This window comes from Pan paniscus, chromosome 10, assembly GCF_029289425.2.
Source record: "Pan paniscus chromosome 10, NHGRI_mPanPan1-v2.0_pri, whole genome shotgun sequence".
Taxonomy (NCBI): Eukaryota; Metazoa; Chordata; class Mammalia; order Primates; family Hominidae; genus Pan; species Pan paniscus.
In genome coordinates, this window is record NC_073259.2 from 42272037 (window position 1) to 42297036 (window position 25000).

Here is a 25000-nt window from a genome sequence, read left to right on the forward strand (position 1 = left end):
GCCCCGCGGTCCCTGTGTGGGGATGGGAGGCGGCCGCTGGGCAGCCCTCGGCCAGCAGAGGGCGACGTGGCAGGTGCGGCGACCAGGCTGCTCCCAATCTGGGGTAGGAACTGAGATTTGGGCCCCCGCGGGGGTCTGAGCAGGGGCGTGAGGAAACTGTGACCTGTCTAAGGGCAAAGCTGGGCGTGTATCCTGGGACCCTCTCCTCCCCGGATCCCTCTGGTTTTATCTGGACCTCTGTGACGGGCCACTGCAGAGGCATCGGCCTGGGAAGACTCCGGAGCTCAGGATTTAACCATGGTTTATTGCAGACCTATTGTGTGCCAGGCATGAGCCCAGTGCTCCCACAAACAGTGTCTCCAGGTACGAGAAGTGTAATTTCGACCCTGGAACACCTTCCTGCACTCAGACAGAAGCATGTGCAGACTGCTCTCAGCAACGCCACCTCCTTCACTCCCTGGCCATTGGGCCCCCTTCTCTCTACCTGTCCCCTGTCACTCCACTTCCTGCCCCAGGCCTTCTCTTAGGGATTTTCCAGGCTTTGGGGAGCTGCTGCTTTCAGTTTCTGGCTGTGGGGTCTCAGCAGGAGTTTGTTCCAAAACCCAGTAGAAATAAAATCCTTCAAGAGGGAGATGATTCGTGGGCTGGGTGGATTCCAGTGACCAGAGGACGTGCAAACTCTGCCCTAATGATCTGGGAACCTAGCCCATCCATTGAGCTTTCTGTTTTCACCCAGTTTCACTTCCTGGTTCTCTTCCGAGCCTTGCACAATGCTGGGAGACAGGCCTAGAAAAGTGCCACCATGAGGATGGTGGAAGACACACATAAGATGCCGGCCTGGGGAGGCTACTCTGGGTCATTACAGCAGGAGCGGGGAGAGCTTTCTTCACTGCCCTGCCCCTAGGCTGAGGACGACTAAGGCCAGGTCTTCCCAACCTTGGGGCTGTCCTTGTCCATAGCCTGAGTCTCCACCCCCGCTCCTTATATTCCTCAAGCTCCCCTCCAATCCACTTCCCTGCAGCCCACTTCCCTGCACCCAGGGGCCAGGACAACCTGCTCCATACGTGAGCATACATACATCCTTGAAATTTCCAAATGCCAAACTTTCTGTGTGTCTCTCTAGAGCCATTGAATTCTCCTGAGACACACTCTCTGGGCCTGGCCAGGGGTGTGGGCCTGAGCCAGGGGCCAGTAGGGGAGCTGGAGCCTTCTTGGATGGAGCCAAATTTCTTTTGAGCCTTGGAAGCCTTGGAGGAAGCCGCCCTGCAGTCCTGGGGCAGAGAAGACTATGCCACAGAGAGGGCGAGGGGCTGGCTTGTGGTCAAAAGGCCCAGAGCTGTCTGAGCCCAAGGGTGGCCACTGGCATGGTTTTAGGCAAGAACTGGAGCTTGCAGACTTAGACTAGGAGGTGCTCCAGACACTCCTTGAGTCAGGTAAAGTTATTTTCAAACCACCATCTTGAGGCAAATTGCCAGGGGCTGGAGCATAAGGAATAGATGAGACTGAGGAAGTTAGCTCTGATATAGGCTGAAGTGTCAGAGAACTAGAGCTAAAGAAGCCTCAAAGGACATCAGGACCAAATCTTCCAATATGTAGATAAGAAACAAAGGTCCTGGCCAGGCGCGATGGCTCACACCTGTAACCCCAGCACTTTGGGAGGCCGAGGTAGGTGGAACACCTGAGGTCAGGAGTTCGAGACCAGCATGGCCAACATGGTGAAACCCTGTCTCTACTAAACATACAAAATTAGCCAGGCATGGTGGCATGTGCCTGTAATCCCAGCTACTCGGGAGTCTGAGGCAAGAGAATGATTTGAACCTGGGAGGTAGACGTTGCGGTGAGCTGGGATCATGCCATTGCACTCTAGCCTGGACAACAAGAGCGAAACTCCGTGTCAAAAAAAAAAAAAAAAAAAAAGAAGGAAAAAAATAAAAGAAAAGGTCCTGAGACAGGCCTGCTTTTGTCACATGGAGCAAACATCCAAGGTCAGACCTGGGTTGGGTCTCTTGACACCCACTGACCTTTCCCCCTGCCATGCTTGGCCTCGATATCCTCTCAGTTAATCTGAAAGTCCTGGGCCTTGCCCATCTGACCTGCCCTTTTTCCACTGGCCTGTGATCCTGCCACACCTCAGTAGGACCTCTTAGGATTTAATGCCCTAGTAAGTCAGGCCCCAGCTCTCTCAGGCAGCTGACATTCAGCAAGCTGTGCTCTTGTTGAGGAGACAGAAAGCCCAAGGCATCATGGAGCTGAGATATAAATCCACAGAGAGAAACTGATGGGCCCTGGCTCTCTGGAGCTTATGCTAGAGGCTGAGGCCTGGCAGGGAAGTGTGTGCCAGGGGCTGGACAGGGCCCTGTGCCACCCTGGCAGCTCTGGTGGGGCAGTGGGGTTGATCAAGGGCAGGGGGCAAAGTGCAGGCCCAGGCTCTGAGTCTGGGACTGGGATTCCCTGGCTTGGCACTCTGACTCTGGAGCCTATTTTGCATCCTGTCCCGGGAGTGGTAGGGGGTGCACCCTGCTGGCCATAGGGGTGGGGAGAGAGCCAGGCGTCAGGGAGCCTGCCGCTTTGAGCAGGCCAGACAGCAGGGGATCAGATTTCAGCCCAGCTGTATTTTTGGCTGGGTGGGCTGGGGGCCGAGCAGGCAGGCGCAGCTGCCCATCCCCAGCACACACCACACTCACACTACCTCTACCCAGATAGGGCACCATCCACTGCCCCCCACCCCCCAGCCCCCTGCAGGCAGAAAGGAATCAGGTGCTCCTGGGCTACTGAATCACTTTAGGCTTCTCTGGACTGTTGCTAATTTTTTGTAGTGTCTTCTTGATCCGCAGCGCAGTGAGTCGGGCAGAGGGGTTTGGGTACCAGCACTCCCGCATCATCTGAGCTAGGCCTGAGAGGACCTGGGGGTTGGGAGAGAGGTGCAGAGGAGAGGAGGCAGAGAGAGAGATGCAGAGAAGAGGAGGGGGTCGGGAGAGAGATGCAGAGGGAGGTGGGTCAGAGAAGATGGGAAGAAGATGAGGAGGATGGCCGGTAATGGGGAGACATAAGCAGGAGAGAAAGGATGAGAGGAGGGAGATGAGAGCATTGGAAAGGAGAGCGAGAGGAAAGACAAGTGGTGAGAGAGAGAACAGAGGATGACAAAAAAATCAAAAATGGAAGAGGAAGAGAGTAGAGTGAGAAAGGGATGGAGAAAGACAGGGCGGACAGAAAGAGAGAACTCAGATCTTCAGGAGCACTCAAGCCCCCCTGGGCAAGCAGTGTCTGTGAAACACCTTACCCCCATCCCCACCTTTGCAAAGATCCACAGGAAGGGGCCGATTCTTCAAGCCTGGGGGCTTGCACATCCCCATCCACAGCCTAAGACCCCAGTGCAGAGGGCAGTGTCTTCCAGCCCCTCCATCAGCCATGGCTGGGCCCAGGGGACTGTGGAAGTGGGAACTGCCCTAAAAATGCAAGTGTCCAGGGAGCAACCCATCCCAAAAAGCTCATCAACCCATCCCAGGAAGCTCATCAACCCATCCCAGGGCCTGAAATGAGCTGGCCCCACTTCTGGCTCCTGAAAGTGAGTGTATGTGTGTGTGTACAGGAATGCATACACGTGGCTTTTTGCGGATATGTATGTTGTACAGAAATGTATGTCTATGTATACATATATGTATACATATATAGAATATATTCATTCTTTCAGTAAATATTTATTAGCACCTATCGTGAGCCAGATACTATGATAGGTAATAGGGACATAAGGGTGAGCAAAACACGTTCTTTGTCCTCACGGGGCCAACAGTCTGGCATATATGTGCATGTGTATATTTCTGTGAGTGTATGTTCAGAAGGATATTCACGCTTGTATGTGTTGATATACGTGTGTGTGTCTTTGTACAAGTGAAGTGTTTTGAGAAAAAACAAGGACAAACAACAACAAAACAACAACAAACAAAGACAAATAGCAAAAAAATACCACAGTGGTCAGGTGTGGAGGCTCACACCTATAATCCCAACACTTTGGGAGACTGAGGCAGGAGGATCACTTGAGCCCAAGAGTTTGAGATAAGCCTGAGCAACATAAAAGACCTTGTCTCTACAAAAAATTTTAAAAATTAGCCAGGTGTGGTGGTGTGCACTACACCTAGCTATTGGGGAGGCTGAGGCAGTAGGATCAGTTGAGCCGAGGAGTTTGAGGTTACAGTGAGCTATGACTGTGCCACTGCACCCCAGCCTGGGTGACAAGAGCGAACAAAACCCTGTCTCTCAAACACACACACACACACACACACACACACACACACACACACACACACACAGAGCCACAGATAGCCTCTGACTTTTCACAGGGAAGGTGAAGGTTCTTAAAATCCCAGAATGACCAGATGGCCCTGGGGGCAGGGAGCATGGGCCAGGGTTGAAAGAGGGAGTACCTAGAGAGGTGCCCTAACCAGGACACTCAGTATCTATGAGATGAAGCAGAGGCCTCAGACACAAGTTCCTGGGCCCAGAAATCCCAGCCGTGAGCCACCACCCCACGCCATCCTAGTCCCAGCAGAGGCCTCACCGGGTCTGCAGCCAGCCGGTTAGGGATGGTGGGGGTCTGCTGATCCACACACACCACCTTCTTCATGTCCTCAAAGCTGGGGTCATTGGGCACCACATCATAGAAGGGTGGTCTATAGTCCTCCACGATGCCTGGAAATGGAGAATGGACAGGACAATCACTTGGGACTCTAAGGAGGCCCAATACCACCCAGAAGAGAGCCTTTTCTACCCTCTATCCAAGGGCCAGAAACCAGTGGCCTGGACACGCTACCCCTGAGAGGGACAGTATAATGCAATAAATGTGTTTCTAACTAATATTAATGACTGCCATTTGTTTTGCACATGGCATGTGCCAGATATTCTGCTGTAAACACTTTACGTGCTTTATCCTGTTTGTCCTCACAACAGCCCTGTGGGGTGGGTACTAGTATTACCTCCATTTTACAGATGAAGAAACTGATGCTCAGAGAAGGGGGGCCCAAGGTTCCACAGCTAGTAATGGCAGAGGCAAGACTCAAACCCATCTCGGATTCCTAGGCCAGCCTTGTTCCAGTCTTTCCTCAGCTGCCTTCCACCCAGTGCCCGGGACTGCTCCCAGGCCCCAACTATCACACATGCCTGATAATAATAACACCAAATGTTTCCTGAGCGCTGTATGCCAGGTGCCGTCCTAAGAGCTCTGCATGAAATCCTCACAGCAGCCCTATGAGGTAGGTAATACTATGAGCTCCACTTTATAAGCCAAGAAATGAAGGCCAGAGAGTTTAAGAAACTTGTCTAAGATCAACAGATAGTAAGTGACAGGGCTAGGATTTAAGCCCACAGTCTAACACCAAAGCATGTGCTCTTGACCGCTGAGCTGCACTTATTTTTTTACCCAGGTCCACATAACATCACCCAGTGTCAGGGATGGCACAAGCCTCTGCTGACTCCTGCAGCCAGCACTGACCCCCTCCTCTTGGTATCCCAAGTTCACAGTTTTTAGTAGGAGCTTTCTGAAAACAATGCCGGTGGAGCTGCAGACAGCTCCGTGCCCCATCCTGTTTCCCAGCCTGAGGCTGGGGGCCATGGCCACACAGGCCGCAACCTCGATAGAGCCTTCGCCAGCTGTTCTCCCCATGGCCAGCTTCCAGGCCGGCCCCTGTGCCGCTCACGCCCTAATCAGTGCTGCACAGAGGCCTGAATGTGTCTAATGGGCCTTTAATCAGTGCCGGGGCTGACACCAGATTACAGTGTTTATAATGCGCCGCGAGTCCGTGTGGGGCTGATGGAGCTTCCCCCTCCACCCCAGGCAGCCTCCTCCCAGCCTTTCCTTTCTGCCCTGCAGCCTGGTCCAAGGAGCCTTGGCTTCTTCCAGGTTCCTCTTTCCCCCGATCCCGGTCTCCTTAGAGCCCACTCTGGCAATTCATGCCCGGAGTCTTGAGGAATCTAAGCACCTCGTGAGTCTCCCCAAGGGACCGGTGACACCACAGCCTCTGTTTTCAGTTGATGACCACTGAGGACAAATGAAGTCTGGCATGGGGCTGGCTCCTGGTAGATGCTCAGGAAATGAGGACATCCTTGTCCCCAAGAAGCAGGGCTCCAGCCATATCCTGAGATTTGTCCCCAACCTGTCACGACTCCTGGAAGTCCCTCACCATGGACAGCCTCCTCAAAGGTTGACAATGCTCCCACCAGTCTAGACGACCCACCCATCCTCCGTCCACTCCAGGGCTGAGAGAACATCGACCTCAGGGCTGCCTGCCCAGGGCAGGTCCCTCTACCTGTCGCAGTCCCTCTAAATCAGAGTCCCCTGTGGCAACCCACAGTAACAACGAGGCAGCAATAAGCAGGCAGTGCAGGCACTCACATGCATTGCGTGCATGAGGAAATCAAGGGCCAGAGAGGTTTAAGTGCACACAGTGATGATGAGCACTGGCCCCGGGGCAGACTGCCCGGTTTCGGACCTTGATGCTGCCTCAAGCCCACTGTCATTCTGTGCCCCCATCTCCTCAACTGTAAAATGGGGACAATATGACGTCAGGCACTCATTCTATCTACAACAATAACAGCCACTAATATTTAGCTCTAGATACTGTTCTAAATACTTAGATTATCTCAACAACTGGAAGCTATTTTTATTCTCATTTTATTTATTTATTTTAATAAATTTTTTTTTTTTTGAGACAGGGTCTCACTCTGTCGCCCAGACTGGAGTGCAGTGGCATGATCTTGGCTCACCACAACCTCTGCCTCCTAGGTTCAAGTGATTCTCCTGCCTCAGCCTCCCGAGTAGCTGGGATTACAGGTGTGTGCCACCACAGCCAGCTAATTTTTGTATTTTTAGTACAGACAGTGTTTCGCCATGTTGGCCAGGCTGGTCTTGAATTCCTGACCTCAGGTGATCTGCCTGCCTCGGCCTCCCAAAGTGCTGGGATTACAGGCATGAGCCACCGCACCCATTTTACAAATGAGGAAGCTGAGGCACAGAGAGGTCAAATAACCTACGCACGGTCATGGCAAGATCAGGAATAGAACCCAGGAAGTCTGATTCCAAGCCTATGCTCTTAGCCACTAAGCAATACCACTGCCTTGTCCATACCAAAGAATTAAATAATACATGTAAAGTGCATAGCATGGCATCTGGCACATATTTAAGCTCAATCAATATTAGCTGCTATTAATATTTCTGTTATTGTCATGTACCCAAGATTTCACAGCCAGACTCACAGACCCTGTTATCTGTTTTTAAGGTTTATACCTTAAAAGGTCACTCAGCTGAACCAGCTGGTGGGCAGCATGGAAGGGGTGCCAGGAGGTCTGACTGCAAACCTCCCAGGCCATGGGCACTGGCCATGGCTGGAAGCCCCTGGCTCCACAGGCTGATTTCCCTTTCCCTACCCTGTGTAGGGTGGGCCCTCACCATTCACGATGGTCCGGCGGGCAATCTCCCACAGCACCAGGCCAAAGGCCCAGATGTCAGTCCACTTGTAGGACTCAAAGCAGTCCGTGCGGATCTGCTCGTCCAGCACCTCGGGCGCCATGTACCGCTTGGTGCCCACTCTCGGGTTGTTGCCGATGTCCAGGTAATCGCTGCCCTGTGAGTGCATCACAGCCAGGCCTGTGGGGGTGAGGCCTGTCACTCCTGCCCCTCTCCCAAACCTGGGATCCAGGGGGCAGGCAAGGTGGGGACTGAGAGAAACAGTGGGACAGAGAGGGGAAGGCAGATGGAGACCTGCACGGAGATGGGCTGGAAGGCAGTGGCCACAGAGAGAACCATGGCCCCAGGTATTCTTTGCTTGTGTAGTGCTCTCTAGGTTCCCAAGAACCCAGCGAGATGTGAGTGGGCAAGGCAGGCATTATGAGCCCACTTCACAGAGCAGACCTGGAGGCTGGTGATGGGGAGGGATGTAGTTAGCGAAACCAGGATGAGAACCCAGGTTCCTGGCTCCTGCCTCCTTTCTCCCAACTCCTGGAGCCAGGATGGTATGGTGGAAGGAATCTGGGTTTGAAAAGGGTGTTCAGACAACTCGTGGGGTCTTGCGGAGGAGAACTGAAACAACATGCACCTCTAAATTTTCAAGTGCTAATCATGGTCACCGCCCACAGGCAAAGGAGAGGAGAGCGCACAAGCGCCGCCCACCTGTGAAGGGCGCGCCCCTGCCCCGCCCGGCTCACCCAGGTCGGCGATGCAACACTGCAGGTTGCTCTTGACCAGCACGTTGCGGCTCTTGAAGTCGCGGTGGGCAATGGCTGGTTTGCCCTGTGTACCGAAGATCTCCACGTGCAGGTGCGCCAGGCCGCATGCCGCGGACACAGCTAGCCTCAGAGCCAGATGGGGCTCCAGCGTCTGTCTCTGCAGAAAGTCGTAGAGGGAGCCGTGCTCGTGGTAGTGCGTGATGAGCCACAGCTGCGTGCTCGAGTTGCGGGAGGTCATGTCTGAGGCGATGAAGCCTGTGTGCAGAAAGGTTGGGTGACTCAGCCAAGGGGCTGGGGCTAAGGGAGGCTGGAGTCGTCAGGGTCAGGGTGGGGTTGGGGGAGAGGGAATGGACTGGGTCACTGCTAAGCTAGGTCTGGGGGTGGGGGTTGATGTGGCTTAGGTCAGAGACAGAGCTGGAGTCAGAGGTTGGGTCTGGGCCTGGCTTAGTGGCTTGCACCTGTAATCCCAACACTTTGGGAGGCCAAGGCAAGAGCACTGCTTGAGCCTAGGAATTTGAGACCAGTCTGGGAAACATAGGGAGACCTCGTCTCTACAAAAAATAAAAAAGTTAGCTGGGCATGGTGGCACATGCCTGTGGTCCCAGCTACTCAAGAGGCTGAAGTGGGAGGATCACTTGAGCTCAAGAGATTGAGGCTCCAGTGAGATTGCACCACTGCATCCCAGCCTGGGTGACAGAGCGAGGCCCTGTCTCAAAAATTAAATTAAATTAAATTAAATTAAATTAAATTAAATTAAATTTAAAAAAGAGGTTGATGCTGCAGGTGGGCTGAGAGTCCTTCAGGGTTCTGTTAATGTCTGGAGGTCTGCAAACTTGAGCCCTGAGTGCAGGGGGGCAAAGCCCCAGGCCTGGCACAGCTGGCCTCTCCCCTTGCCTAGGATGTTGTCGTGTCTGAGCAACACTGTGTTATAGATCTCAGTCTCCCGGAACCAGGACTGTTCATCCCTCGAGGAGAAGATCTTGACGGCCACACTCTCACCGTGCCACAAGCCCCGCCACACTTCGCCATAGCGGCCTTTTCCTGATGGCCAGAGGGGAAGGTGAGGGTTACACACTGGGCACACAGAGCCCTGGAAGAGCCCCCCATCTTGATGCTGCGCTGCCTCCCTCGCCCACCCCACCCACAGAACCCCAGACCCTTAGGTTTAACTTAATCCAGACCCAAACCCAGTGGCAGGCCACCCCCAGCTGCCTCTCGTTCCACCCCGGTCCTGCAGAAAGAAGAACCTAGCCCTGGCCCGTCTCCAGCCCACTCCCTGCCCAGCAGAATTCCAATTCTGACCCAGGCCTAGCACCGCCTGTGATTCCAGTAGCCAAGAACTCTCTCACCCCTCCAGGCTCATGAGAGCCCTTGGTCCTCATCCACCGGGCTCACCCACTGCTCACCCACACACTCCACCAAGGCAACCTGCCGTGCCACTGTCCTCTGCACCAGGAAGGGGAGCCCCGAGCCACTCCCTGTGGTGCAGTCACTGTCCAGGAGGTCCTGGGGGTACGGAGAGGCCACTGAGAGGCTGCCACAACCAGCCACAGCCCCCTTCTCTATCCTCGACCTGGGACCTGCTGGGTCACTGCAAGCTCCTCACTCGCCCAGCTCCCCACCGGCTCTAATCTCTGGGTGACCCCTCTGATTCTGCAGTTCCTATCTGCCCCTCCTACACCCTGTGTCCCAGGTCCCCAGGCCCATACCCCCAACATGCTGTCGCCCTGCTCAGATGCTTTCAGGATGAGACTGGACTCTCCCAGCTCGCTGTGCAGGCCACGCTGCTTCTCCTGCCTCCGTCGGACATGCCACAGGCCCAGGACACCCAGGGCCACCAGGGCCAGCAAGGCCAGCACGGGACCCAGGATCAGGGCCAGCTGGCCATCTGTCCCCGGCTGCTCTGAAGGAGGTTGGGTGGCTGAGGGAGGGGGACACTGAGGCTCAGCTTCCACTAGGTCAGCTCCCCCCACCTCGGGCCAGACCACTCTGCCAGTTAGATCCCAGAGTCCTGCCCACCCGCTCCCCCGCCCCCAGCCCCTTTATTGGCCAGAGCATGAGAGGAAAGGAGGGAAGGGAGGGCAGGGGCCAAGAAGATGGGGAGGGAGTGCTAGGGCAGCTGGACGTACCCTCCAGCACCAGGGACACGTTGTGGTTGCAGAGGTGGCTGTCGCAGCAGTAGTGGTTGACGAACTCGGTGGGGCGCCCCCTGCAGAGCTCCCTGTGCAAGTTCCCGCAGCCCCGATGTTCCTGGGGGTGCCTCCCCTCCTCCCGCACCAGCACTACTGTGCACCAGGCCCCCCGGCAGGTAGGCCCCTTGCAATGTGGGCTCTCACACGTGCAGGTCACCAGCGGGCCCCGAGACGGCTTCACAGGGTCTCCTGGAAGACACACCGGAAGCTCAGCCACTGTGGTCCCAGCTCCCCCAGGCTGAGCCCGACACCCATTTCTGTCCTACTGTCCCTCTCGTCTGACCCCTCAGACAAACACCTTGAAGCTTTGGTCTCTTACTTTCATCCTCAGTCATCCTTCCCTCAGAACCCTCCCCTCAGAGCAGCTGACACTCTGAAAAGCAGGCTTTTGTCCCCTCCTGGCTCCTAGGTCCTCCCCTCCCAGTTCTAGGCTGGGCTGGGCCCCCAGCCCCAGCCCTGAGTGCTCTCCCAGGCTTGGCCTGCCAACACCTGCTCTCCCTCCACCCCACATATAGGCTTCCACCCTAGTCTGACAGAGCTCCAGCCTGCAGGTCTGGATCAAGAGGAGAGCAAAGGAGGGCTGGGGTAGCTGGGGGCTGTCTAATGGAGCCTCACTGTCCTCCACTCTCCAGTCAAGCTCCTACATTCTCCCCAGCTTCTCAAGTTCAGCCCCAGGCAGAGCTGATCTGGGCCCAGATAGCCCTTTCTGTATCCAGGTTCCTGTTTCCTAACTGCTCCCCCAGTACTCACCCTGGGTCACCAAGGCCATCAGCAGCATCAGAAGGCCTTTCCTGGGGGAGCCCAAGGTCATGGTCCCTGCAGAGAGGAGCAAGAGAGGTGGAGTAAGAGCCATGAAGTGTGACAGCCGCTGGCCGTGGCTCCCTCCTGCCCAGAGGAAATCACGGAGTTTTTTTTGGAGGGGAGGCAGGGAGGCCGCCTCCCTACTCCCTGCCGCCTGGCTTTGGGGCGGGGCCTGCAGGGGAAGTCCTGGTTCACTTCCCCATGGAAACCATCCTGTTAGAGGTGAAGGGTGGAGAGCAATGTTTAAGTGACTGAGAGCTTGGGGAAACCCTAGCTCTGCACCCCTGCTGCTGAGCTCAGACTGCAGGCAGGTTGGGAGAGCCGCAGGGAGCACCCAATTGGGGTAGAAGGAGCATCTCTCCAGCAGCTCCCCTTCTGTTCTGTGTCTCTTTCCCACTCCCTCACAGCCTCCACCCCTGCCTACCCTTTCCCAGTGCCCCCCCCAGCCCTGGCTGCCTCAAACATAAACAGGCTCCTGTCTTCACTTCCTGCCATTCAGGGTCCTGCCAAGCCAGGAACAGGAATCAAGATTGTTTAGATTGGGGTCTGGATAGAACAGGCAGGAGTCACGCACAGCAGGGAACTAAGGGCATATTTTCAGGGTGGGCTGCAGCAGCCACAAGGCCTGGAGGGGCTTTTTAAATATGCCCTTAGTTCCTTGCTACCCTTAGTTCCTTGTGCCTGGGACACCCACATGACAGAATTCTAGGTGGACATCCTGTGAATCACAAAATCCAGCTCCTTGTTTTACAGAAGAGAGGAGTAAGGCTCATACAGGGAAGAAGACTTGTCCCGGGTCAGACAGGACTCACTGGCACCAGCAGGCGTACATCCCAGGTTTCCAGACTCCTAATCAAGTGCTCTCTTCGCTCTGTCCCTATCCAGTGGTGGCAGCCCATGTCTGAGCCCTCAGGGCTATAACAACCACGCAAAGCTCGGACGGGGCAGGGTCATGCCAGGTGTAGAGAAACCTCTCTGCAAGCTCACCAGAGTATAAGCTGCCCTCTCGGAGCCGTTCCCTGGCCCCCTTCTTTCCCCTTGCCATCTAGGAAAGGGTGGGTGGAGGGCCAGTGATGTGGCAGGGGAAGTGAAACACACTTAGACACTGAATGTTTGACCTTCCATGGCTGACTAGGGTTGAACTTTTCCAGAAGTTTGTTGGAGAGTGTTAGGGGGAGTAATTCTGGTCTATGATAGTCCCCAATCCAGGTCCCACACCAACTAGTGCTTCTGAAGCCACCCAGTCTTCACTTCTCACAGGTTTAGAACCAGAAGATATTGGCTAAAGCTGCAGCAAGAAGGACCCTGGTCAGACAGCAACAGGACTTTCTGAATGGTGGAGCATGTGCAGGTGTGTGTCTGGGGACTGGATCCTCAGGCAGGGCACAAGGCAGGGAGACTGTCCTTTGGCATGACATGGTGAGCCTGACAGGGCTGGGCACATGGCCACAGAGGCTTCAGAAAGCCCATAGTCTAAGAATGGTGCCAAATGAAGACCCAAGATGCTGAGGCTCTGAGGGCAGTATGGCTAGGGGTGGGGTAGGGGGGCTTCATAGGCCTCTCTGGCTGGTGGCAGGCCTGGCCTTCCTGCCTGGGCTTCCTCTGCCCCAGAGGCCCAGGCTGGGGGAGGAAACAGAGCCCTGGGCTGCTGCAGCTGTGTCCCCAGCCTCTGCCTGACCTCCTGCCTCTTGCCCCTCCCGCAGCCAGTGAGGACTCTGGCTAGCACTGTGCGGCAGGACTGACGGTGGGATGGGATGGAGAGAGCACCCTAGAGGAGCTGAATCTGCCCACTGGGGTACTAGCAGGAAGCCATCCTTGGCAGCCTTTGCTAGCCCAGAAAGCTGCAAAGGAGAGGGTTTGAGGTGGAAAGAAAAAAGTGGCTAACAATAAGGCTAAAATCCGGCATTCCTCTGGGATCCTCTGTCCGTACCTCTACTTCTCTGGCCGTGCCCCAGTCCACCCTCCTTCTACTTTATCACGCATCAGAATCACCTGAAGTGCTCACTGAGAAAAGCATATTCACTGGTTTCATCCTCACTCCAGACTCTGATTCAGTCCTGGAATCAGCAAGAAACATGCATTTTTTAAAAGTTCCCCAGGGAGTTCTGATCAGTTTGTGTGGGCACAACGCTAAGTCTGGTTCCTCTGCTTTCATTTTGCTGTACAGGGCCCTGCTGGGTGAGTGGGAGTGGGATGCAGAGGGAGGGGACACTCACTCCCACCCAGGATCCTCCCCATCTACTACAGAAGGGACAGCCAAGGGTAAACACCAAAGCTGGGACGTGGTGACACTGTGGAGCGAGGCTGTCTGCATCTGCAGAACCCATCTATGGTCTAATCCTGGGAATGTGATGGAGTAAAATTGGGACTGTCCAATTTTTAACTGGACCCAGTGTGAGATCAAGTACAGGAGGATGCTGAGTCCTGACCAGCCCAAACTCAGAGCTGACTCTGTACGATTTACCCTGAAATCTGACTGTAGCACAGACAGACTCCTGGGGCCTGGCAGGATCCTTTCACTTCTAAGCAAAACTTTGTGAAAGATCTCCTGCTGACAGAAGCATCACTATTGTTGGCCAGAAATTACAGACGTTAAACTAATTTCAAACGTTAGCTAAACACTATGAAATACTTAATAATAACAGTTAACCTTCTCTGAGTACTAATTATGTGCTAAGTACTGAACTTGAATGGTTTATCTGATTTAATCATCACAACAGTCCAACGGGGGAAAGTGAGGCTCAGAGATGTTCAGTTTCTTGTCCATAGTCACTGAGCATGTCTTAATAAACTTAAATTGCTGATAATAAATCCTTCCTTGGTCATTGTTATTCCTCCAGTTGTTTGGGGTTAGATGAGTCCCTCAAAGGAAGAAAAAGACATGGGTCTCGGTGGACGTGTACAAATTGCCCACTACTGTTGTTATTAACGGGTGCCCTACTCAGATTTGTTTAAATGAAGACAGCGTTTTTGTTTGTTTTTAATTTTTTTTGAGACAGGGTCTTGCTCAGTCGCCCAGGCTGGAGTGCAGTGGTGCAATCATAGCTCACTGTAGCCTTGAACTCCTGGGCTCAAGTGATCCTCCCACCTCAGCCTCCCAAGTCCCAAGGGACTACAGGGGTGCAGCACCATGCCCAGTTTTATTTTTAGTAGAGATAGGGTCTCACTATGTTGACCCAGGCAACAAAGGTGGTGTTGCTGCCCAGAAATCATCTGTTTGCCATAGGCTTAGTCAAAGTCTGAGCCTCAGGTGGGGAGAGCCAGAGTCGTGGTATGCCCGAAAGGTGCTTATCAATGTTTTTCTCCCTAGCACACCTGAAGGATTGATAAAACCTACTCCCATCAACGGCAGTGGCTCAGCACAGCAGTGATCTTCACAGGGCTGGAGAAGCGCCATATCAAGCACAACCTTCTGGACTCACTCTGCACTTCAGTAGGCCTTACCCCAACAGCAGAGGACCAGACCCAGCTGTTCATATTGGGTTGCCCTTACGATTCATCCATGTGATTTATTAGCCCTTCACAGCGGGGTGATGCAGTGGAACATCCAGGTGATGCCTGGATTTTCAGGTCTCAGGCAGACCATGGAGGCAGCACAGTGTAGCACAGAGGTTAGGGTGTGGGCTCTGGAGCATGGAGACCTGGGTTCAAATCCTGCCTTTGCCACTTAGAGGTATGAAATTTGAGACGTTACTTAAACTTTCTGAGGCTTAGGCTTCCCATCATATGTAAAGTGGGAATAATAATAGTGTTATCTCATAGGTAAAATGTAGTACAATTATTTAGCAGAGTATAAGTAGTACACAGTAAGCACTTAAATGTTATTAAGACCCCAACCATGCCATTCACCCCACCATCCAAGGAGTTTTGGACAAGTCCCATATTCATGTCTGTTTCCTTTTCTGTAGGAAGGGGATAGTAACCCCTCTTCCACTAGCTTGCGGCCAGGATTACATGAGAAAAAAAATATATATCTAAGTGTCTACATAGTTAGTACTCAATCAATGGTAGCTATTTCTAACAAACCAATGAAATGGGGGGACAGGTGAGAGGACAGGTATTAGGACAGACCCTGACTCAGCCAGAAGCTGGCCATACATAGAGAGGGTGAGAGCAACTGTCCATTATGCCCCTGTCCTTGGAGAAGGAAAGAGGAGCTGGGGCAGCCAGCCCAGCCATGGGTTTCACAGCACTGGCCTCCATGGAAAATCTGGGGTCCCAGCCTGGGGGAAGACGGGGATCCCCTTTGGCCTGGATCCTGAAGGAAGGTCGTGGCAAGGAGGTGACTGACCATGCGCGGCTAGGGTGAGACTCCTAGGTTGGAGTGATAGTGTCACATTCCTCAAGCAACAGCTGGAAGGACTGACCTGGGAAAGGTGAGCTCTGCTGGGAGGCTCAACAGCTGTGGAAGCAGGCATTCACTCCAGGTCCACCCAGCGGCCTGGAGGACCTGTGATCCCTTCTATGTGAGTAGAGCAAGACAAGAATCCCACTGCCCATTTTATGAAGAGGGTAGAACAGAGAAGTGAAGTCACTGACCCCAGGTCACCCGACTAGAACCAAGTTTCTGATTTCCAGTCCAGTCTTGTCCAGTTCCCTCCAAGTCTCAGGTAGGATCGTGGGAGCTGTGCGCGGTCAGCCAGGGGCAGCTTGCCTTTCTAATGAGCTGGGACTGAGCCTACCGCGACCACTCTGCGGTGACTCTGGGGTCCGCCCGAAGGAAGGGCCCACTGAAGCGGGGGTCAGGCCGCCCGCCACCCGGTCCCGTCCGCGGACCTCGACTCACCTCTGGGCCCGCTCTGCGGGTGGCGGGGCGCGAGCCTTCGGCGGACCGGGGCCACCTCCCCTCCACCGCGCGGCTGCAGTTGCACCGCGAGCGCTGGACGGCGGGCTGGGGTCCGGGCGCGGCCCCGGACCGGGCTGGAGCCGGGGAGGGGCTCGCTCGGCGCAGCTGGCGCGGCAGCCTCCCGGGACTGGGATGGGGGCTGGAGCAAAAATGTTTCTTATTCCAGCGTCTTCCTGCCTGGCCCAGCTCCACCACTCCCTCCTAATAAACCGTTTCCTTATTGCCCAGCTCGCCAACTGGCCGCCGCTCGCCCCTCGCTGGGGCTGCAGGACCGGGACCCACCCCCGCGCCGCTCCCAGCCCCTCAGGGCGGCCTCCCCTCCCAGCCGCCCGCAGCTCCCGGATCGCTGGCCCGCACCCGGGCCGGGCCTCCCACATCCGCCTCCCCGAGGGGGCGGGCCTTGGACTCAGGCCGTGGGGGTCCTGTGGGGGTCCCATAGGGGTCCCGTGGGGTCCGGACCCACAGCCGTGGGAGACAGAGCCGAGACTGTAGGCAACGTCTGGCGGCCGGAGTAGTGGGTGGCGGTAGAGGGGGATCGGCTGGCAGCAGCTGAGGGGCCGCCTGGAATCGGGGCGCCGGGAAGGGGCCACCGAGGAAGGGACAGGCGGGGGTGGGACGGGGAGGGACACTACCTATCCTTACCCCACCCTCAGCCCGGGGGTCCTCGGTCTAGGAGGCTTGGAGCAATGAGGGCAGAGTCTGGGGCTAGCAAAATCCAGATACGTTTTGGCTCCGCCCTCGGGAACTCCCGACTTGGCCCAAATCCTTCAGTCCCCTCCCTCGGGCCCCTTCATCCCCCATTTGTCCCCTCCTCTCTTCAGCAGCCTCTCCCGATCCGCACTCAGCACGGGGGTATACAGGCCCAGAGGACAGCCTTGGGTTAGCCCTGAGGATGGTTTGAGCCCTTCCTGGCCGTTGTGCAGCTGGGTGACAAAGACACCCCCGCCCCGCCAGGGACGGTGAGGATGGAGGGACACGCTGGGAGCAGCCTTGGACCTTCCCCTTCCAGGCAGGGCCCCCACCCCAGCAAATGGAGCTTTAGATAGAGGTGGGGAATGGAGCCTCCCTGGAACTCTGCTGACACAAGGCAGCTGGGGAGGGAAGCAGAATGGCTTCATACCGGCAGGGGAGGGGGACACAGACTCTTCCTGATGCTCCTGCACAGGCTGGGAGCACTGACCTCACTGCCCTGCTTTGCTCCAACCATCTAAGTACCTGCAGGACTCTGGTCTTAGTCCTAGCCTCCAGGTTATCCACAGAGACTCTGAAGTCAAACTACCTACTAGGAATGCAGGCTGGTTGTGTTACCGTAGGCTAGTGACACCTCTCCATGCTTCAGTCCCCCATCTGCTAAATAGGCATAGTAAACCGTGCCAGCCTCATAGGGTGGTTGTGAGAATAGAAGGAAATGATGCTTATCTCAGCTCATAGTAAAGATGCTGGCTGGCTGAGCCTGACTCAGAGGAGGCCCTCAATGAAGGCGTTCGTTAATTAAATGAATAAATGAAAAGGCTGGGGAGGGGGTGGCCTCAGAGACACTTGGAAAGACGTGGGTATTAGAAGCAGGAGTAGACCTCTAAGGTGTCTTACTCTAATATGGGGATTCTACAAGATGAGCCAGGGACCCCTCCTCCTGCCCCGCCCCACCTTTTGACAGGAATAGAGGCTGGGGGAGATAATGGCTAAAAGCTCAGACAGGCATCAATTATTGACTGACCTCACTTCCTCTACTGAAACCCTCCCCATCCCCCACCCCACAGCTGCTTCACAAGTTGTGAGCGTTGTGAATTCCCAGAACCCTGACACACCCAAATTTCAGTGTCAGGACAGAACTGTGTCCTGCAGCCAATAGGAAGTACTATGGGATTACGATATCTGCTCTTTCAGATTATAGCGGCCACTTGGGCTCTCTACGAGCTGGAGAACTGGGAGCCTGGCCGCGGGTCTGTCTTTCACACTCTCTCTCCCTGCTCCGCTATGGCTTCTGGTCAACCTTTTCCTCCCCCAACCCCTGGATCTCTGTCCTGAGAAGCGAGAGTGGGGGCTTCCCAAAGGAAGCCTTTAGTCCGAGAGGCACACTGAGCACAGAAACTTCGAGATGGACAAAAGCTGAGAGTCACTTCTGACAGTCAGTGGGGGATGGAAGACTATCTGGACCAGAGTTCGTGAAACAGATAAAAATAGAGTACATTTTGGGAGCTGGAAGAGAGGACCCGGGGGGGCTGGAGTCTGTTCATCAGTGCTGGAATCTTCCCCATCTCCCCAGAGCACTGAGCCCTCTGGCCCCTGACTGGTGCTCTTTGGGGCTCTTGTGAACCCCATGCCTTCCAAAGCACACAGAGAACCTGGGGGAGGTGTCAGAGTTGGAGATCCAGAGTTGGAGAAAGCCCTGGAGAGTCATCCCAATGAGAAAAGGGAAAAGGAATTACAGACTGTGTCCAAGTCTACAAGAATTAATTACTCAGAGGGACCAGCTGTTCCCCATATTCAGTGAGGACAGAACAAGAGGAAACAGGCCCAAAGGACAAAGATTTAGATTTAGATACTCAGAAGGATTTCCCAACACTGCAGGAAGCAGAGGCCTGGAGATTCTGTGTGGGGTGAAACCTCAAGCAGATTCTCATCTGTGGAAGGTGGGTGACATGGAGTCTGTCAGGAAGGCAGGGCAATGGACACCTTCACCTTTCAGGACCAGCTATGAGTATTAAGTTCAAGCATCATTCTTTTTTTTTTGAGATGGAGTCTCGCAGTGTCGCCCAGGCTGGAGTGCAGTTGCGTGATCTCAGGTCTGCCTCCCAGGTTCAAGCGATTCTCCTGCCTCAGTCTCCCAAGTAGCTGGGATTACAGATGCGCGCCTCCACGCCCGGCTAATGTTTGTATTTTTAGTAGAGACAGGGTTTCACCATGTTGTACAGGCTGGTCTCGAACTCCTGACCTCAGCTGATCCACCCACTCAGCCTCCCAAAGTGCTGAGATTACAGGCATAAGCCACCCCACCCAGACTCAAACATCACTCTTGATACTAGTGCGGGGCTGGCTTCATGGGAGTGTGACCTGTGCAGATGCACAGGGCCCCATGCTTGGTTTAATGCGCTGTCATTGCCATCTTAAAATTCTTAATGATATATTTTTTTCCATTTATTTAGGTCTCTTTTATTTATCAGTGTTCTTGTAGTTTTCAGCATTTAACTCCTTTATGTGTTTTGTTACATTTACACTTTTTAAAAGCAATTATAAACAGGATATGCTATTTTTAATTTTTGTGTCCATTTGTTCATTAAATTATATAGAAATATAATCAATTTTTACATATTGATCTTGTATACTGTGACCTTGCCGAACTCACTTATTCAAGGGGGTGAGGTATTTGGGTTTTCTACCCCTCATGGATTCTTTGGGATTTTCTACATCGACAGTCATCTGCATCTGCAAATAGAGACAGTATTATTTCTTACCTTCCAATATGCATATCTTTTATTTCCTTTTCTTACCTGACTGCACTGGCTAAAACTTCTAGCATTATGTTGAATAAGAGTGGTCAAAACAGAACAGCCATCCTTGCCTTGTTTCTCTTAGGAGAACACACTCGATCTATTAATCATAATGTTAGCCGTAAGTTTCTTGTAGTAGCCACTCTATATCAGATTGAGAAAGTTCCCCCATTCCTCTTTTTTTTGTGTGTGTGTATTCTTATCATGGATGGCTATTGAATTTTGTCAAATGCCTTTTCTGCAGCCACTGATACGAATTGTGTAATTTCTCTTTGTTAGTCTGTTAATATGGTAGATTATGTTGACTGATTTTCTCTTCTTTCTTTTTCTTTTTTTTTTTTTTTGAAACGGAGTTTTGCTCTTGTTGCCCAGGCTGGAGTACAATGGTGTGATCTCGGCTCACTGCAATATCTGCCTCCTGGGTTCAAGCGATTCTCCTGCCTCAGCCTCCCTAGTAGCTAGGATTACAGGTGCCTGTCACCACACCTGGCTAATTTTGTATTTTTAGTAGAGAAGGGGTTTCTCCATGTTGGTCAGTCTGGTCTTGAACTCCCGACCTCAGGTGATCCACCCGCCTCGGCCTCCCAAAGTGCTGGGATTACAGGCGTGAGCCACCGTGCCCAGCCTATGTTGACTGATTTTCTAATAGTGAACCAGGCCTTACATCCCTGGAATAAACCCACTTGGTTATAATGTGTACTTCTTCACTATATATAGCTCAATTTTATTTGCTAATATAGTAATTTGCTGCATAATGAAGTTTCAGTCAAAAATATTCCACACATACAATGATGGTCGCATAAGATTATAAATGGAGCCAAAAAATTCCTGTTGCCTACTGACGTCGTAGTAACGCATCACATTACTCATGTGTTTGTGCTGATGCTGGTATAAACAAACCCACTGCGCTGCTAGCCATAGAAACGTATACAGCACGTACAACTATGTTCAATAAACAATACTTGATGAAAATGACAATGCTACTGGTTTATGTATTTAATATCCTATACTTTTTATTATTATATTTTAGAGTGTGCATCTTCTATTTTTAAAAAAAGTTAACTTTAAGCAGCCTCAAGCAAGTCCTTCAGGAAGTATTCCAGAAGGCATTGTTATTACAGGAGACAGCAGTTCCACACATTACTGCCCCTGAAGACCTACCAGTGGGACAGGATGTGGAGGTGGAAGACAGTGATAATGATGATCCTGACCCTGTGTAAGCCTAGGCTAATGTGTGTGTTTAATTTAAAAAAAAATTAAGTACAAAAATGAAATTAAAAGTTTTAAACATAGAAAAAAACTTATAGAGGCCGGGCGCGGTGGCTCGTGCCTGTAATCCCAGCACTTTGGGAGGCTGAGGTGGGCAGATCACCTAAGGTCAGGAGCCTGAGACCAGCCAGGCCAACAGGGTGAAACCCCATCTCTACCAAAAACACAAAAAATGGCTGGGCGTGGTGGCGGGCACCGGCAAGCCCAGCTACTAGGGAGGCTGAGGCAGGAGAATCACCCCAACCCAAGAGGCAGAGGCCGCGGTGAGCCGAGATCACGCCATTGCACTCCAGCCTGGGCGACAAGAGCAAAACTGTATCTGAAAACAAAACAACCAGTTTTTGTCCAGTTCAAGGATTATTTTGTCTGTCCTTCCACCCTGTTATTGCGCTCATCCAATGAGTTTTTATTTCAGTTACTGCAATTTCCAGTTCTAAAATGTCCATTTGGTTCTTTGTATCTCCTAAATTTTTATTATTATTTTGCTGGGACATTCTATTTCTTTGTTGAGATTTTTTTATTTTTTTCATTTGTTTCATGATTGTTCTTAATTACTTACTGAAGACTTTTTTTTTTTTTTTTTTTTTTTTTTTTGAGATGGAGTCTCACTCTTCCTGCCCAGGCTGGAGTGCAATGGCCTGACCTTGGCCCACTGCAACCTCCGCCTTCTGGGTTCAAGCAATTCTTCTGCCTCAGCCTCCCAAGCAGCCAGGATTACAGGCACCCAGCTACGCCTGGCTAATTTTTTGCATTTTTCACTAGAGACGGGGTTTCATCATGTCGGCCAGGCTGGCCTCAAACTCCTGACCTCAGGCGATCCACTCGCCTCAACCTCCCAAAGTGCTGGGATCACAAGCATGAGCCACCATGCCCGGCTACTGAAGCCTTTTTTTAACGGCCACTTTAAAATTTTTGTCATACGATTCTAACATCTCTATCATCTCCGCGTTGGCATCAACTGTGTTTTTCATTCAGTTTGAGATCTTTCTGGTTCTTGGTATGACAAGTGATTTTTTTTTTTTTTGAAACTGGATATTTGAGGTATCATGTAATGAAACTCTGAGTCTTCTGTAAATGTTCTGTTGTAGCTGGCGTTTTATGATACCGTTCTGGCAGGGGAGGAGAGGGTACACATCTCGTTACTAACAGTGGGGGAAGAAGTCTAGGTTCTCCATTCAACCTCCACTGATGCTCATTACTGGCATGTGGGGGTGGGAGTTCCGCTGGAGGGAGTAGGAGTGCCTCATTACTGCTCCTCCACGGCCTCTACTGACACCTTCCCGGGGAGTGGCTTCCTTATTGCTAGACTGTGGTCAAAGTCTAGGCTCCCCTTTCACCTTTGCGGGTGTAAGTGCGGGACTGCACAGTTTTTTCTGTGGTGTGGAGCTGGAGCAGAGCAGTGATTGTTTAAAAGTTTTCTGCCTCACTGGGCTGCTCTTTCCTGGTCTTCTGGCTGGACAGGGCAGCTTTTGTTGGCACTTTCTATGTTTGTGCCCACTGGCATTTTCAGGTCGTCGGCTTCTTTGGCTCCAATTCTCTGCCATAGGCCCTGGCTTTCTTCGGGTTGAGTTTGGGTTTGAGAGGCGCCCCTGGCTTGAGCTTGGCTTTGGGGAACTGGGATAGGTAAGTCATAACTGAGTGTTCGTCCACATCCGGGTGAATGGTTTCTTCAGGAGTGGTGACCTGTGGGACACCCAGCCATCATCTGCCTGCTGCATGGCTTCTCCTGCGTTATCCACAGGTTTCTGTGGGTGCCAGGATTCCCAGCCTGGGCACAGACCTGGAGCACAGCTGTCTACCAGGGCTCTCAGGGCTTTGCTGTCTTGCCAGTTCTGGCTAAAGTTGGTGATGGGCAAGTAGGGGACCTTGTTCAGAATCCACCCCAGCAGCCTCTGCTTCCGCATCTGCTTCTTGGCATCATCATCCCCTTCATCCTCACACACGGGCGTGGAGATGGAGTAGCGGAGGATCAGCGTCCACACCAGACCCAAGATGAGCTTCAGGTTGCCATCCACAGTGCCTTTGCTATCGATGGACACGAGCTTGATGCTGTCACGGTCCAGGAACTCGAGCGCCACGGACACGTTCTTGAGCTGCATCTGGCGAAAGGTGGGCCGCTGATGGTACTTGAGGTACATGTGCTTCTGGCTGAGCACCTCGAGCAGCGCAATGGGCCGCAGCCCATCGCTCAGGTCAGCGCCAATGCCGTTTGTTCACGCACTTGAGGTGCTCGTGGCACCAGCTTGTGAACGTGTTCTGCTGGATCTTCTTCCACGGCGCGTCCTCCGCCAGATCCTTCTTGGTCACTGGCATCCTGGTGGCGGGGAGAGCGCAATGTGCAACGAACTGCCAGGAAATGGTGTTTGGAGGCCCAAGGGCCGAGGAGCGAGAACTGAAGCGGAGCGGGAGCGGGGTTCAAACTTGCTGCTACCGGAGCCAAGGCCGGGCGTGCTGCTCTGCGGCTGCCCGCCCCTGGCCGCGGGAGGCGCCTGGCCCTGCGCCTGCGTGCTGAGCCGCCTCTTAATATTCTTAATGATGTTTGAACAAAGGGCTCAGCATTTTCATTCAGCAATGGGCCTCACGAATTATACAGCTGGTTCTGCACCAGGGAGGGTAAGGAGAAACAGCAAGGGAGGAAAACTAGCAGGGCATGAGATGGGCTTTGCTCCATTGAAATTGCAGGGTGGGAGAATTATATGAGACAACCTAGGGATTTTTTGTTTCTTTGTTTGTTTTGTTTGTTTTTTGTTTTTTGAGACAGAGTCTTGCTCTGTTGCCCAGGCTGGAGGCTGGAGTGCAGTGGCACTATCACAGCTCAATGCAACCTCCGCCTCCCAAGTTCAAGCAATTTTCCTGCCTCAGCCTCCTAAGTAGCTGGGATTACAGGCATGAGCCACCACGGCCCGGCTAATGTTTTGTGTGTTTTTAGTAGAGACGGGGTTTCACCATGTTGGCCATGGTCAGGAGTTGGTCTCGAACTCCTGACCTCAAGTGATCCTCCCACCTCGGCCTCCCAAAGTGCTGGGATTACAGGCGTGAGCCACTGCTCCCAGCCAACCTAGGGATTTTTTAAACACAAGAAACATGAAAACAGTAGAACAGGGTACCCAAGGAGGAAGAACTGTGGGTCTCCATTAGGGGAGAAGTGGGACAGATGTCTGTAAATTCCATTTATCCATCTCTTCAACACATAGGAGAGTGACCAGTTTTGTGGGCAAATGGAGTCTGGGTTTTGCCTGGAGGAAAAGGGAGAAGAAATGACTTCTCTAGGTCTTCTTTAGCTCAGGGCAGAAAGCATGATGGTGTCCTGAAAGAGCATAAACTGTGGGACGTGGGACCTGGGTTCCAGGCCCGAATCATTTATCTGGGCCTCAGTTTCCTCCTCTGTACACTGAGAGGTTTCGACCAGACAATCCTGAAGGTCCTTGCCTGCCTTATATGCTCTCTTTTGGCTCTAAGATTCGGGAATACTACCCGGTCCCAGAACTGGTCACTAGAACTCAGGTAAAAAAGACAGTTTGGCTGGTGCCTAGGTTTGGGGAGGATGCGGGGTAGCCAGAGTTCTGCCCCGAGACTCAGGAAGAGGCTGGTAGATTCCCAGACTTTGAGCCGCCAAGTCATCTTCCTCTTCCTCTCCAGCTCTTCCAGATCTCCTCCAGATGGTCTCGTCCACTCCCCGCCCACCCCCCGCCCTCAGGATGACTCTTCTCAGGATGGAACCTCTTGAGGAAAGGATGCCACGTCAGGGCAGCAGAGTCTTAAGGTTGGACGGTGTCCACATGATGGCATGGAGGTGGGTGGGCCTGAAGCCTGGTCTCTGTGGAGAAGCTGTTTTAGCGCTGCCTGCCTGGCAGTGCAGTGAGCTGTGCATTGCCCCTCCCTGCAGGCTTCCCATAGGCTGTAACTGTCACCCTCCAAATTGGCCTCAGCACTGAGGAAGAGGAGAGTTAGTGGAAAGAGCTCAGACTTGGAGTTGGAAAACCTGTGTGTGAGCCTCAGTTTTCATTCCTGTAGGAAAGAGTTGATAATTCCTTCTCTACCACATTCTCAAACTAAGCAAACTATGTGCAAAAGCCCTTAACCAGCCGGCTTTAAAACCCACAGGGACACTGGTTTGTGTGGAAGGAGGGGCAGAGGTGTGGGATAGGAGGGGGGGCACTGAACCAGGAGTCAGGAGACCTGAGGCT

The 25000-nt window shown here is 53.1% G+C and overlaps 1 protein-coding gene across 3 annotated transcripts; it reads right to left on the reverse strand.

Annotated features, from left to right (window-relative positions):
• Positions 1 to 284: 284 nt before the first annotated feature.
• On the reverse strand, positions 285 to 16364 carry ACVRL1 (activin A receptor like type 1). Of its 3 annotated transcripts, XM_034935817.3 has the most exons (11): positions 15994 to 16364; positions 13200 to 13264; positions 11157 to 11222; positions 10344 to 10595; positions 9924 to 10135; positions 9621 to 9720; positions 9109 to 9255; positions 8194 to 8469; positions 7439 to 7636; positions 4556 to 4686; positions 285 to 2903 (listed from the first exon to the last, which is right to left on the reverse strand). In XM_034935817.3, exons 2-11 carry the CDS (start codon positions 13237 to 13239, stop codon positions 2769 to 2771), a joined length of 1557 nt encoding a protein of 518 aa, XP_034791708.3. In that variant the 5' UTR covers positions 13240 to 13264; positions 15994 to 16364; the 3' UTR covers positions 285 to 2768. The 3 variants fall into 3 exon arrangements, with proteins under 3 accessions (XP_034791708.3, XP_063449126.1, XP_063449127.1); XM_063593056.1 differs by lacking the exons at positions 13200 to 13264; positions 15994 to 16364 and having other exon boundaries at positions 8194 to 8473; positions 9113 to 9255; positions 11157 to 11241; XM_063593057.1 differs by lacking the exons at positions 9621 to 9720; positions 9924 to 10135; positions 13200 to 13264 and having other exon boundaries at positions 15994 to 16204.
• Between the last annotated feature and the right edge of the window lie 8636 nt (positions 16365 to 25000).